This window comes from Idiotropiscis lumnitzeri, chromosome 3 (assembly GCF_059441095.1).
Source record: "Idiotropiscis lumnitzeri isolate Australia: NSW breed Sydney's pygmy pipehorse chromosome 3, RoL_Ilum_1.0, whole genome shotgun sequence".
Lineage (NCBI taxonomy): Eukaryota > Metazoa > Chordata > Actinopteri > Syngnathiformes > Syngnathidae > Idiotropiscis > Idiotropiscis lumnitzeri.
Genome location: NC_142393.1, coordinates 24,020,441 through 24,035,608, shown reverse-complemented (window position 1 = coordinate 24,035,608; position 15,168 = coordinate 24,020,441). Strand labels below are relative to the sequence as shown.

The 15,168-nt window shown below is 40.7% G+C and overlaps 1 protein-coding gene across 7 annotated transcripts in view; it reads right to left on the bottom strand.

The window, feature by feature from the left end:
• Positions 1-1,059: 1,059 nt before the first annotated feature.
• The window catches only part of agap2 (ArfGAP with GTPase domain, ankyrin repeat and PH domain 2), a 30,050-nt gene continuing 15,941 nt past the window's right edge, over positions 1,060-15,168 (bottom strand). For 2 of the 7 annotated variants that reach the window (XM_088290569.1, XM_088290564.1), the window contains exons 8-19: positions 14,979-15,125; positions 14,761-14,835; positions 14,046-14,150; positions 12,794-12,971; positions 9,940-10,050; positions 8,549-8,683; positions 7,766-7,825; positions 7,422-7,573; positions 6,493-6,583; positions 5,452-5,674; positions 4,595-4,847; positions 1,060-3,151 (exon numbers count right to left, since the gene is read on the bottom strand). In XM_088290569.1, the coding sequence (XP_088146695.1) occupies positions 2,945-3,151; positions 4,595-4,847; positions 5,452-5,674; positions 6,493-6,583; positions 7,422-7,573; positions 7,766-7,825; positions 8,549-8,683; positions 9,940-10,050; positions 12,794-12,971; positions 14,046-14,150; positions 14,761-14,835; positions 14,979-15,125 (1,737 nt within the window). In that variant the 3' untranslated portion in view covers positions 1,060-2,944. The remainder of the gene's footprint in view (positions 3,152-4,594; positions 4,848-5,451; positions 5,675-6,492; positions 6,584-7,421; positions 7,574-7,765; positions 7,826-8,548; positions 8,684-9,939; positions 10,051-12,793; positions 12,972-14,045; positions 14,151-14,760; positions 14,836-14,978; positions 15,126-15,168) is intronic. The other 5 variants (XM_088290570.1, XM_088290565.1, XM_088290566.1 and 2 more) reach the window with 4 other exon arrangements.

The window sequence follows — 15,168 nt, the reverse complement described above, 5'->3', positions numbered from 1 at the left end:
GAATATGATTCCAAATTCGCAGACTCGAGTTAGAATTAACAAACAGATTTTATTTATGCAAAAAATGTGTGCGTCCCAACAAAGTACAACTAATAATGCTATGTACAAAGAATCGAACAAGGCAAACCAAAACCACTTGCAAAATGCAAAGACAAAAATGAACGAAACTTGCAAGTCAGAAACCCAAAACGTGTACAATACAAACCCGTCACGTGCGGAGTGGGGTTTGGACCCAGAAGCTGACAGGAGACAGAAGTGGCGACGTAAAAGTCTTTATATACAAAAATTCCAAGTAATAACAAGCAGGCCTGGATTCAGAACACATGGATGATGGCTGACATCCTCACACGAAGAACGCTTGACGTACTGACGATGTGTCACTGAGTAACTCGATCTGAAATACTCCAAGCATCAAGCCTATATGACATCATAAAAGAACAGAGCATAGCAATTGTGTAGCAACAGATACATTAAGACATGTCACAACTCAAACCGAGACAATCAGTAGTAACAAAAAATACTTTCTTCATAAACAAGGCAAAATGTGGCGAGAGAATACGGGAATAACATGAGCGTCTAGAAGATTTTGGCACTTTGGAGACCAAGCGAATAATCCAACATCGAGTTGTCCTTAAATAGTATCCTGATTGAATGAGACACGGGTACGATGCCCTCAGCTTTTGATGATGTCGAACGGATATAGGTCTATAGATAGATGCGTCATCCTCTTGAAAAATTATTTCACCATCCCCAAACATCCTTTCAATTGAAGGGATAAGAAAAGTGTCCAAAATGTCAACGTCAGCTTGTGCATTTATTGAAGATGTAATGACAACCATCTCCCAAGAGCCTTTACCTGACGTATGGCAACCCCCTATCATCAATGACTGTGCTAATTTGTGTTTTCTTTGTGCAGCTAATTTGTATTTTCTTTGTGTATTTTTTTTTTTTTTTTTTTTGTCCGAAGGCCATTATGAGTCATAATGAGTCAATTGAGTTATTCAGTCTGGCCATTCCCCCAAATTAGCTAAAAGGAAACAGAAGTTATCACCACAAAAAAACATTTAAAAAAAATGTATTTAATACTGAATACTGGGATTCGCACGGCCCACAAAGTGTTTAAAATAACAACGCTTCATTCGTCACAGTAAATTCGCGGAGTAGACCTACACAACAGGAACAGGATATCAATCATGGAATCGCTTCTCCTCATCTTTACTCATATTTGAATGTCCCAAATCACAATTCGGTATATAACGATGATATTGTCATGAAACTATAAAAAGACAATGAAAAAAAAAAGAAGTGAACAGATGCCTTTAGAAACAGTATTTAAGAAATCATTTACAAAACTGACTGATTGGTTTCCATTGCGTCTTTGTTACAGTGAATGTAGTATAGGTTCATTTACAGTCGATTAAAACACCTTATATTGGAGCAGTAACAGAAACATACATTGACACATTTCATGTTCCAAAGTATTCAGTCGCGGAAAACGTCTACGTACTGACCCCGGGTGCTTCTTAAGGCCAAGGCCACCGTCAAAGGGAGGCGACAGGCACGCGACAGGCAGACATCCTGTAGCTTTACGTCTTATTTGTTAAGACAAAGGAAGAAACGCTGTCTTAGCAGACATGAAAACATGAACAGATCCTTTCCTCAGCACGAGCACACGCCGACTGCTGTATTATTGCACTTGTTCTACAAGTAGAAGAAGTCAAACGCAAGTAGGTCATCAGCTACAAAGAGTCTACTGAAGTCGTCGGGAATGAGGTCGACCGCGGCCATGCGGTATTTCCACAACATCAGAGCGATCGTCGACACATGGAATTAATATTGCTTGCTTCAAGTGGTTAGATATGTTGCTCAGTCTTTAGCGACGCACTCGTTTGACTCAAATCAGAGGTGGGAGGAAGTCACAAATGTGCAAGTCAAAAGTACGTCACAGGTTTTAGCCTTCAAGTTTCAAGCAAGTCCCCAGTTACTGAGGCAAAAAAAAAAAGGAAGTCAAGTGGCGTTCTCACAAGCAAGTTGAGAGAAGTCATGACTTGGTTTAAACAAGTTCTACAATAATGCTCGGTCACAAGAAACATTCGCACATTAGCCATCTTGCACCCGGTATCCGTGCGTGCGTTGGAAGTTATGATATACTAACACAGTCACCTCGTTTTTTATTTTAATTCATCCCAAAGCAGTGCCTTTATTGTCTAGTTCTTTACTGTGATCTTAATTAATCGACTAACTGACATGAACCTTACGGTAGTTGATGTTTGACCTGCTATCAGGAAGCTGAACTGTGAGATTAACATAGCTAGCTAGCTGTCATATCTGCTGTTTCATATCTTTGAGTTTTCAGTTTCTCACTTTATTCTCTCCTCAATTAAGCAAATAAATGCACCGACACTTAGTTGAGGTTCGACCAGCTATCAATGAGCTAAACTGCTAAACAGTGAAGTTAACGTGGCTTACCTGTCTTTGTAGATTTTATAGTGTGTTGCTAAACATACATGTTGCCATTGAATTTTTCTTGATTTTACCCAAAACAAAATCATTGAATCCAAATTTAAGAATCATGGCTCACTCTGTTAAATTTGCGTCATGAGGTGGCCTCATCATAGCATACTTGTGGCTTGCCAAGTTCGTGTGCAATGAACAAAACAAATCTATCTTGAAAGTATGCATTTTTAAATGTAAACACAAGACTTTCAAGATGTATAGTTCAAGTCTAAGCCAAGTCGTGTCAAAGTTGAGTCTTTCATCGTTTTTTGCCAAGATTGTCCCGACTTGTAAAATTGGTGACTTAAATCTGACTCCGAAGTCATGTGACTTGCGTCTCCCACCTCCGCTTAACACTTTTTTTCTGTTACTTCCTACTCGAGGTTGAAGGTTTGATAACAGTTCCCGAACTCCAGCAGTCACGGTGACATCAGCGTCCGTGGCCAGGCTACTGGATTTGCTTCCTGGAGCTGCTGCGACCCAGGCTGGCGGTGCTGGAGCGGCGGGAGAGGACCGGTGTGGCGACGGCGGGAGAAGTCTCATTGGAGCAGCCGTGTTGGAGCAAAATATCAATGCAGCCTTTGCTCCCGCCTTTTCTGGCCATCATCATGGCAGTCTGGCCCTGGTGGTCCCTCGCCCTCACATCGATTCCATACTGCAGGAGGAGAAATGACATAGCATGATGTCTATCCAGCAATGGCTCATTTTTTGTAACACAGATCGCAGCCCATCCAACTGGGTCGCTTCTCTAAGCTACGGTTTCCTAACCTTTATTGAGCCAAGGCACATATTTGAAATCAGAAAATTCTCACAGCACACCACCAAGACGCTGGTCGTACTATTGGAAAAGGGCAAGCTGCCGGTCATGTTTGATGGTCTGGGTGTTCAACACTCAATCTCAGGCAACAAATGAGCTCAATCATGGAATGGATGCGACTTTTGAGACACTTTGTGAATTGGATACCAACATGGAGAAGTTGACAGCTCGCCTCAAAGAACTGATCGCCAATTGCGCTAATTGATGTCCATTGAGAGCTCCAGTCAAAGACTCAAGGCTGACGGAAATTATTGTCAGTCTTTTTCCAAAACAACACTTATCTCCTGGATGTTGATGCTGCCTGATGCTAGAGCCTCCTCCTATCCCCCCCTCATCCTGAGCTTTATGTCACTGTTCAGGACTGAGCGAGGTCGTCCCCGGGGCTACAAGACATTGTGTTTTGGAGTGGCAGCCGGTGACCGAGGGCTCTTGCACACTCGTTCACATGATCACAAATTGCAATACACAACACAATAAAAATCAACGGCGTACATTTTACAGCAGGACATCTGACATCATGGCAAATTAAAAATGACTCTGTTCTACAGTGCCATTGCCTTGACGTCAGAAAGCGTTTCTAAAAGGAGACAATCACTGTACCACTGAGCCACTGTGTTAAAAATTTTTTAGAGAGAATAAAATTAAGTTCACTTGTAAAGTGGATCATCCATTTTCAGTTCATCCCGAAAACAGAATGTCCAATTTCGTTTTTTTTTTTTTGTGAATAGTCTACTGTATATACTTTTAGTAACAGGTGGTGTGCTGTGAGAATTTCCTGATGTCATATATACCTCTTGTCTGGGCTTATTTAGTGCAACAGTTTTCTGTTATTCTGTTTGGCAGTCTCTTTTTTCTATTATAGCACACATTAATTGTATCTTCTGCATCTGGTTGTAGGCCATTTAAATTTTGTACATGTTACTAAACAACACTGGCATTGATAGATGAACAAATGTGCTTTTATTTGTAGCAAATGAGAATATTTTAGGTCAATTAAGTGAAATGGTTAGATTATGGAGTTTTCAATAAACTTAACCTATGTTTTGGGAATGTGGCACTGGCGCCCTGGGAAAAGAAATAATGTACACAATTATAAAAAAAATAAATAAAATAGCACACGAAGCAATACAATTTGTTATAACAAGGCTTATGGTTAACGCAATTTCATGTAGTCCCACCACAAGAAAACCAAGATTGTTCTGATTTCAAGTGTACTGTATTTGCTACTGGAGCGTTCGTTCCAGTCGAATGAAGGAGAGAAGAGAAAAACATGAAACGCACCCAGATGAGCAGTTGCGTCATGACCACATCACCCAGCTGACAAGCGGCGTGCAGTGCCATGCCCGCAGGGGTGGGCTGAGCGTTGATGACCTCCTTGCTGCTGTGTGCGAGCAGCAACAGGAGGCGCGCCAGGTCTCGCTCAGTCACCGCCAAAAGCAGCCGCGCCGGCATGTCGTCATCCGCTCGCGACTGGAGCGGTGGCACGAACGCCCTTTGTTCGTACTTGGCACGAATCCATGACTCCCTCTCCTCGCTTTAAAAAAACAAAACAAAAAAACCAAAAACAATAAAGAACTCATGCACATCAATAGGCACAAAAATGAAATACAGCGGAACCACAGGTTACGAATTAAATGTTCCATTAAATGTCCCATTCTCAAATCAAAATGTTCCCAAGCCAAGGTCATATTTCCATTGAAACGAATGGAAATCCAATTAATCCGTTCCACGTTAAATTGACCTTATGTTCATCATTGTGTGATCAATTATATATATACAGTGAAATATAGAAATAAGTGAAAATACAATTTATGATGATGAAATAACAGTGGGCGCGTTAGCAAATTACTGTGCAGAATCTTAGACTTTTTGCTTACAGTAATGTTAACATTCATTGTGATTACTGATAGTCCTAAATGGCCGCCACTTCCCACAATGCAATGCAAAAGCTGTGCTGCATTGTGGCTGTCATTTTCAGCCAAAAAATAGAGATACTGTGCCTCTAGCACAGAGCCAATCATGTGGTACGAGAAAAAAGGAGTTATGAACTTTCAATGGCCATAGTAAGACTTTTCATAGAATAGTGCAGAGAAAATATCCCCCTTTTCTCCTCCCGAAAGCCATTTGAGTGCACCCACCGTGAAGCATTGGGCGTGGGCTTGGCCCTGCCCAGAGTGCGGCCCTCCCAGATGCTGTTGGCCGTGTGGTTCCCAATGGCGGACAGTACTTGGGTGAGCTCTCCGGGCCAGTCGTCCAGGTCTAACGAGCGTACCCGAGACAGGTGAGTGCCCAGGTTCCGATGGATTCCCGAGCACTCGATGCAGATCAGTGCACCCAGATTGAGACTGGCCCAAGTGGGGTCTTAGGGGAGATAAAACCATCAGAGGTGTGACTGTCAAAGTGAGCTACAGGGGCTTCCTCATCGAGTCATTTTTACCATACAAATAAAATAAATGCATTAAATGTGAAATCCAATTAAACACACAAGTACAAATAAAAATATATTGTCAACCAATGCCAAAAAAATAAAAGGAGAGTACTGTCACATTTCAGCTGCATCAAATTTTTAAGTACAGTACATTAATATTTAGGAACTGTTTGTTTTTTGTTGTTGTTTTGATTATTCTCTTTTGACTTTTGCATGCAATACGTTCTAATCGAATCAATAATTCATGAGCTTTTTTTTTTTACTATGGATGGATATCAGTGCTGTACTTGCAGTACACGTAGAAAAACAATTTGAAAAGTGAAGTGCTGCTGGCCTTTTTCACCGAGTGGTATACAAGGTGCTCAGCCACAGCCAAAAAATTGGTTGTCCTCTACAAAGCCATCTCACAAGACCACCACAGAGCTCTGAATGTTACCAAAGAGCTCCAACAGCCCTCTCACCACCTGTTCACACAATTACCAGCAGGTAGACGGCACAGACCGCGGAATACATGCACTACTAGGTTGACGAACAGTTTCTTTGACATTAAATTGCCCATTCCACATCATGACTATTTTATCTTGAGTGAAGATCTTATCTGATGTTGGATGTATGTTGCATCGCAAGCACATTATCATTTTATTGTAGGATACTGGAGTGGCAATAAGGATCTGTTATCTTATCTTATCTTATCTTACTGAATGTCGGACTTAAGTAGACAATAAAGCTGCAGCAGCATGCAAGCACTTACTTGGTGCTTCACAGTCCACGCACAGATTGTTGCCTTTGGTGTTGCGGATGGCCTGAAGTGCCACTGCCTCGCTCTGGCTGCTGCGTCGCGCCTACACACATGCACACCGCACACACAGGCACATCTAAATTAAATGGCAAATAAACATTAATGAATGATTTATACACCTTTACTCATTAAGCCCCCCGACCCAAAAACACCCAATACATTTTGGAACACGTTTTATTACAAGGAAAACTGCATTTGCTTCACTTCACTTTCAAATAAATAAAAACATGTAATGATTAAATGGAATTTAAAGAATTTAACATTTATTGTCTCATTTGTTTGCTTTTAATGTCATGTACATTTTGCCACTCCCTCTGTTGTGCGTGCTTTTGCCACCTCGGGGCAGTATAACACAGACATACGGATATATATACATGAGGATGAGCCTTAGAAAGCTAAATACTGGATACATAATAATATTTGTTGTTTGATTTTTGTCAGCATCAAGCTCAGCAAACTTTCATGAGACAATACTACATGATTGTTTTACATGCACAGGTTTTTTTTTTCATAGACAGGCACACGGATGGTCAGTGTAAAATCCGTCTTATTTTCATTTTTATGCCGGGGCAAGTCTACTTTGCTGTGTTTGGGAATTTGGCAGACCGGATTCATTTTTTATTACACGCCCCAACGTACCTCACAATTTGGTGAGACCAACTAAAAGCAGGTCTAAGTTGTGGTGCAGGTGGAGTGACGCGATTTAGTTGGATTTGAGTCAAACACAGATTCACAATCCGGAATGGAAAGTGGCTAATGCCCAAATCACTACACAAGTAATTTACGGCGACCATATTGTCCCATTATATAAAAAATGTATATAAAATATGAAAAAATTTGGGGACCCTCTATTTCCTCATTAAGTTAACAAGCACGTGTACCTTGTTTCTGCCACTCTCACACGATTGCAGGCTGGCCAAGATCTGACTCTCGATGGCCGACACCCACAAGTCCCTCTCTTCCAAACTGGGAGCCTCAAAGTGCCAAGTCTGTCCGGTAAACGACACGATGATAAAGTCGGCGTTTTCTTCATCTGAAAGACAAACAATGCGCACGTCAACAAACGATAGCCTCCACAAATCCATTTTTACCGGGAGAAATCACATGCAGACGTTAGACTAGGTCAAGAAAGCCCACACTGCTGTGACCAACGAGACAAATGAAGACATTTCGATTGGCGATGAAGATGTCAGTCAAACAGAGGAAATGTGAGCACATATGTTACCTGTCCTGTTAATGTTTCTCAAGCTACCAAAGCTCTTTAACTTCCACATTTTGCGTTTGGCTGCAGAGCAAGAGACAAGCACAGCGGCAGAAGACAAAGCAAAGGAAGAAAGAACAGATGTTAAAAATAGGCTGACAAAATATGATCAGAGAACGACTCATTTAATCAAAGAAAGTGAAGCATAGAACATTTCCTTTTTTTTAAAGGATCATTTTGGCGAGTTTTTGAGCTAGCTCCTATCCTAATTGACTTTGGGACAAGAAGGTATGCTTCACTTCAAGGTGCATATAGACAAACACAAACAATTTAGAGAACATGTGTGGAACCCGCAATTACCAGCTTCAAGGTCTACTGAGATTGAAAAAGTTGTCTCCTTTAGAAGAGGGAGATTCAGAAGGTCATCATGCATCGCGCTTTGATAAAGTCAATAATATGTTACCATAATGATATTTTGAAATTTTATTTAATCAACTATGAGAATTGGCATGTCTATCGTTACTATGGCAGATAAGTAACTAAGTAGCATGGTTAACATAATTTCATCTTCATATTTACGCATCTTCAGAAGAAACCATGGCTGATCTGGCCTGCCATTAAAAAATACATTTGATGGCACTAATTTAGAGTCGTCCGTGAAGTTAACGTGAATGTTTTCATAAGAAAGAAAGCCCACACAAGAATTGAGACGAACACGTGCTAAGCATTCAGCTTCCCTGCTGCTCCTAATTCGTTCTCATCAATGTGTTAATATTCACCGAGAGCTTTATAAGTGTGCCGAATTACCTTCAGCCTGCCCGACGGCTGCGTCTCCTTTTTGATTCATGCTTTTCTTCCTCCTGTTCTTCTTGCGGTCACTCATCGGAGATGATTGGCCTGCATCTTTTCTGGAAAACGGTCCGGACGCCCCTTCAAGGGCATCTGACAATTCAGGCAAAGACATTTAAATCTTTAATCACAGACTTATTTGCAGTGGTGGGAAATAACCAAGTACAAATACTACTCTGATGACTTTTTACTTTTACTCTCTTCATTTGAAAACAGATTTCTGTACTTTCTATCGCTTACTTTGTCAAAATCGTCTCGTTACTTTTTTCAACTTCGGCAGCCAGCTGCCTGTCCTCTCCTTGCTAGCTCGCCCGATTTCATAGATAAAATAGATGGTCCAATAAGACAGAGATGGTTGTAGGTGGCCATATGTCCTTTACTGAACAGAAAGACTATTGATACACACTCCAAAACATATTTAGGAAATTGTGTGGACAATCAAAGCAATGAGTAGGATATTTCCTGAAATGGAAGCTCATTGTGAAATTCAAGTGACTTTTCTCTATTAAAATGTTCTCTCCCTCTTTTGCAGGGGTGGGCAAACTTTTTGATTGGCGGGCCACAATGGGTTCTAAAATTTGACAGAGGGGCCGGACCAAGAGGAGATGGATGGAGTGTTTTGGTGACCTCACCTCATCGGGAAAAAAAAATACATTTCATTTTAAATGATGTAAACAAAAGCATTACAACAATATATATTATTTGAAAAACCACAGTATTTAGAAAATAAAACATTAACAAGGTTTATTCATTTAATTTCTTTCAAGGTTGGCAGGCCGAATTAAAACGTCTAACGGGCCGCCCCTGCTCTATTCTATTCCCATTAGTTCATTTTACCATAATAACGAAAAAAAACAACAAAAAAAACATAATTTTTTTTAAAAAATTCAGATTTGTCATTCTTCACAGTAATTCTTGTAAAAATGTACATTTTTCTTAGAACTAGTACCGTATAGTATATGGTTGACATTATGATTATTGTTTCCCTGTTTTACTTTTTTTACTTAAGTTCAACTACAGTGGATCTTAAAATGCTACACGTCCCTGTTCAAACGATAGGTTTTTGTGCAATAAAAATGACAACAATAACTTTTTCCACCATTAATGTGGCCTAGAAGTTTTTTTGCAATTAGCTGTGAACCACTTCGGGTGTACGAAGCCTACTGCCAGAAGACGGCTGGGACAAGTTCCAGCATGACTGCGACCCTCGTGAGGAGAAGCGGTTCATATAAGAGGCTTGTATTTTTTTTATGCTGTTTCTGTACTTCTACTTAAGTACAGCCTATAAGTACGTTTTGCCACCTGTGCTTTTTTTGCGGCATCAGAGCAACTCTAGAACGAGTTCGTACCGACGCTTTGTGCTTTGGTGGACAAAGATGAGGCGCAGCGCTGAAGGCCTCGCTCTCCTCCAGCAGAGCGGTCATCGAGCACAGAGAGAGTGGAAGGACACAACTGAGGAACTGACAGACAGAAAGCAAGTGTCTTTATACATCCATCTACATAAGGGTTGTCAAACTAGGATTTGTGAGCCGTGCAAAATCATTTGCGATAAATTAGGCTGTATTGCCTTAAAAACGTGCACATCTACATATGGGGACCAATATATAAAACAAAGTAATAACTAATGTTTAGATACTAATTTGTTTCATCCTAATCTTAGCTACGAAGGAAACTACAGTAAAGAAGTAGAGAAAGATGAGAAGGATGTGCAGCAGGTTAGGGTGATTAAGTCTAGAAATTAAAATGCGTTAAATGGTGCCAGGAATATGCTGGACAGAATGAAAAATGCAAAAGCGGTTGGTACTGATGACATACTTGTGCATGTATGGATGCATATAACTCATTCACTACAAGCCGAGTAAAAAAAAAAAATTAAAGGATCTTTGACTTCTTTAGCCGTCAATGGTAGTAAATGAGTTAACAAAGGTGGCTGTGGAGTTTTTGACTACGTTTTTAATGGAATTCTGGAGAGTGAGAAGATGCCTCAGGCATGGAGAAAAGTGTGTGCTGGTGCCCATTTTCAAGTACAAGGCAGGAAATATCAAGGAATCAAAATGATGAGCCACACAGTGAAGTTATGTTGAAGATTAGTTGAAGCTAGAATAAGGGCAGAGGTGACTATTTGTGAACAACAGTATGGATTAATGCCTCGGAAGCATACTGGGCATTTTCGGTCAACAGAAGTGACAAAAAGGCCGCCTCCTGAGATGGTTAAAAATGGGTTCATTTTACTGCTGAACTCATATTACACAAATACAATATTATGCCATGTTTCGAGTGGGGCTACATAGAACTCGTAAAGGCATTTTTGGGGGGGGGTTGACTTCCCTAAGAGTTCTGATGTGATTGTGTGTTGAGATTTAGGGCATCTTTTCTGAAAAAAGACATGTTGTTTCAAAAATTATATTTTATTTTATTTTATATTTTTTTTAAATTCACTTGTTAGAAAAAGACTTTCTTCTCATGTTGTATTTTTTTTCCTTGGGAAAAAATATGACTATTCATGTAAGATTATGACGTTTAATTGTGACAAAACACATTTTGACAAATATTATAAAATGACATAAAAATGTCTTTACACACATGACAGACTTTTTAAAATCTAAAAAAAAACATTTGTTATGGTAACAAGACATTCTCTAAAATAGTCAACATTTTAATTTCTGTGGCACTTAAGGTGCACATGGTACCATATGTATAATTGGTTTTATGATTTTATGGGACATTTACTCCCTTTAGGACATTTACTCCCCTCTAAGGATTCTGGACCCGATAACAGTGATCTCCACAATAAATGGTCAATGTGCTCACTTTGATACTTTGCTTACAGTTACAGAACTGCAGATGCAAACACTTCCCCAAAAAATTGTAACAGTGAGGCTAATTCCGTGACTGTAAGTAAACAATTTTGATGGAGAGTGAGAGAAAGAGATTCAAATTTTAGCTTTTCTTCCCAGGTGCAATAGTTTTTGTAAGTGTTATTAATTTGGTATTTTATACCAGTTGCTGGCTATTTATATCTACTGATTTAGCCATTCGGCGCATCACTATCGTTTTGCCAGCCATGTGTTCTCTCAGTAAACGCATAGTCACAGACTTATTGTCTTACATTGTATTGTATATAGGAATGGACTAACAATTGGGCCGTGAAGTCAGAGGGCAGCCATCTTACGTTGCCATTGGTACTAACAACTTGTTTTTTTTCTTTTGTAATTATTATTATGTACATCTAGTAATATGTCATATGTTATAATAATTATGTGGTGGACTACTGGTTAGGATGCCCGCCTCACAGTTCAGAGGCGCAGGGTTCAGTTCCGACTCCGGCCTTCCTATGTGGGTTTTCTCCAGGTTCTTCAGTTACTTCACACATTCCAAAAACATGCATGACAGGCTGATTGAACTCTCTAAATTGTCCCTAGGTGTGAGTGTGAGCACGGATCGTTGTTGGTCTATGTGTGCCCTGCAATTGGCTGGCAACCATTTCAGGGTGTACCCCGCCTACTGCCCGAAGGTAGGTGGTAGCACGCCCGTGACCCTCGTGAGGAGGAGCGGCTCAGATAATGGATGAATGGCTAAAAAATGTACAGTAATGCATGAATAAAATTCGTTAAACAATTTTGCATTAATGGAATGGCAATTGTGCCCACCTTGGCCTGGGGTCCTTATAAGAAAGACAGATGAAAATACAAGACATGGATGACTGCACAGTATCCTGTAGAAGTCTCACCTCATCTGAGCTCCTCACAGTGGATTAAGAAGATATGACTGTGAGTACGCTTATAATGAATATCTAAACATGTTAATGAAATATCCATTGCTTAAAGGAGTATATATGGGTTTTTGAATACATGTTAGGATTTAAATTAAGCTCAACTACACATTTGTTTGAACACACATTGAGTGATTTTCTTTGTTTGTGTCTTTGTGATTAGTTTGACAGTAACCTTCAGATGGGAATGGCCTTAAACAGCCTAAAGCGTCTTTGTTAAACACTTGTTCGCTATTTCCTTAAGTGCTGCTTATTGTGAAGTGAGTTTAAGTGAGTTGACTGCCACTGTCAAGTTTGAGGACGCAAGTCAAAGCAAACATTTTGATCCAAGTATAATTCAACGACTACTACGCCATGCAATCTTCTGGTGTGTTTAGGAACACTACCCTGCCGTTATCCGAGACAAGAGGAATGTGTAAATGTCTTGGTACCTGTACTGGTGCTCTCGACAGATGCCAGCTCCTTACTGAGCCCGTTGATGCCAGAAGAGGTGGGTGGCGCAGGCGAGGGGCCTGCAGGCGCCACGGCTCTCGGAGGACGTTTGCCGGGAACCTTCACCGTCACGCGCAGCAGGTCGATTTCCTTTCCGTGCACATTCTGCACGGAGTCCTAAAATAAACAACGCATTTTTCAGCCCCTTCCCTCATTTGGTTTTTTAATGTCGCTTTTTTGTATAATATTGATAGTTTCAGCAGACTGATGAGACAGAAGGAGTATAACACGGGCCTGCAACAGCAGCATTTAAGAGACAATAACTGTGGTTCTACTTAAAGGGGAAGGCCAGTCAAACATTTACTTTGCCACAATACGTTCTAGTCACCGTCACTAGTCCAAATATTGTATTCTGGTTGAGATTGCGTGTGCGGAATATGAATATAAGCAGAAAATTATGATCAATCGCGATTTTGACGGTGGCCAGACAAAATGTTTGCAACTATTAAAATGGTTTGGCAATGTCTTTGCGACTGCTTGCAACATTGAATGAACCTAGACAAAACAAAAACATTTGCTAGGTGGGTGCACTTGCAAACCTTCGCCGCTCAGTGAGATCCGTGCTTCAGAGTGGGATTATTGCTACAGGTAGTTGTCACGCACCTAGCTCACTCTGCATAAAATGTGGCGACATGCTTGCAAATGAGACATTGAAGCCCTCAAGATCGCCAACAAACAGGAAACTCCGACCAAAACAAAATTGCGGAGTAAATTTGACATAAGTAGCACACTAGGTTGTCCTTGTCTCCCAATACCCCAAGATGGGACCGACTTGTAGAAGTGCAGGGCTCCACCAAATAATGATGACGTACACACATTTGCTTGAATGACTTTTAGAAGAAGATAGTTATGATTTATATTCTGTTCATTATATAAATTATTGTTTAAATGTGACGTTAAAAAATGTCTACTGTATTACTTTGCTGATAGACAATATTCACAAAGTCCTTGTCCTGTTTCATCGACTAAAGGACTTTTTTCCCCATATTGTTTTTCATTGAACTTATATAGCAATATATATTGCTTTGTGGGGCGCTGTTGCGTGGTATTTTGACAATAAAGTTGACCATGATTTCATAACTGTAATCCAACTGCAAACCAATGCATCCCGTGTACTTTGTAGAAATATATTAAAGGTGAAGCTAAATCTGAGAGAAATGTCGATGTATTGTATAGGTGGTGTCTTCTTACGCTGGAGCTGGAGTGGTAGCACAGTGTGCCATTTTTGGACAGGGTGACGTATTTCTTCTTCCACTCCTTGTTCAGAGAGCTGCCACTTCTCTTCCACAGGATGCTCTGTGAAAAGATGACAAGCTAAAGTTTGCAATCTCTTCAGTGAAAACTGTCCCACAGCAACAGCACAAAGCACGTTATTAATAGAAAAGCCACCGTCACAACTTGATTTCATCTGCTTTTGTCAGATAAAACCCCACGCTCAGTCTACTGAGACATCTGCACGCCGTTCCTCGCGTATGCATTGCACCATGGTTGAATGAAGAATTAAAATAACATTGTTCAAGTGATTTGTCCACGATTTGTTCAGCAAGGACATGAATGATTTGACACAGTAATTCTTTAAAAAAAATTCTGTGCTCGTGGCACAAGGGCTGGTGCTCCCTTTTGATTTTGCAAAGTCCACCAGTCAGTAGTGTAGTACACCCAGAGCCAAAGCGAAAGTTCTGTCTTCTTACTCTAAATTTATGTGCAGTGTCAGTGTTAAAACCTCATAAATATCCACTTTATTTTAAAGTATATTTTTTACTGTACTTTAAAGAAATAGCGATAGGAAATTAGAAGACAAATGAAAATACATAAACGATAGATAGTAGAAGAACAACAGAAACAGCGACAGGGCAGAACCTGGACTGAAAGAACAAGTCATACACGAGCAGCGCTTGTCACCAACCTGTTTGATGGGAATGGCCCGAGTGCCGCTCGTGTCTCCTTTGGTATCAGCAACTCTCTTGTCCGAGTCACGGTTCTGAAAGAAAAACCCAGCAGCAATGAATATGCATGACGTACTCAAAACTTACTAAAAGGGCAACAAGTGGATAACAATGGCATGAAATGATGACAAAGGTCTGAGATGGCAGCGGTCGCTCTCACTGCTAGTGGCGGACTGACCTTGAAGAGCGAGGGTCTTCGTGGGATGCTCTTGAGGGAACGGGAGCTGCCGCCTCCCTCCCCGTGCACCACCCTAAGCTCCCTGTGACCGAGCACGGGGGTGGAGGGGAGGGAGCAAGCATAGCCGCCGCTCACACCGTTACTGACCTGAGAGGAAAGGTCACAGGGTGCGGCAGGAGATGACATGACA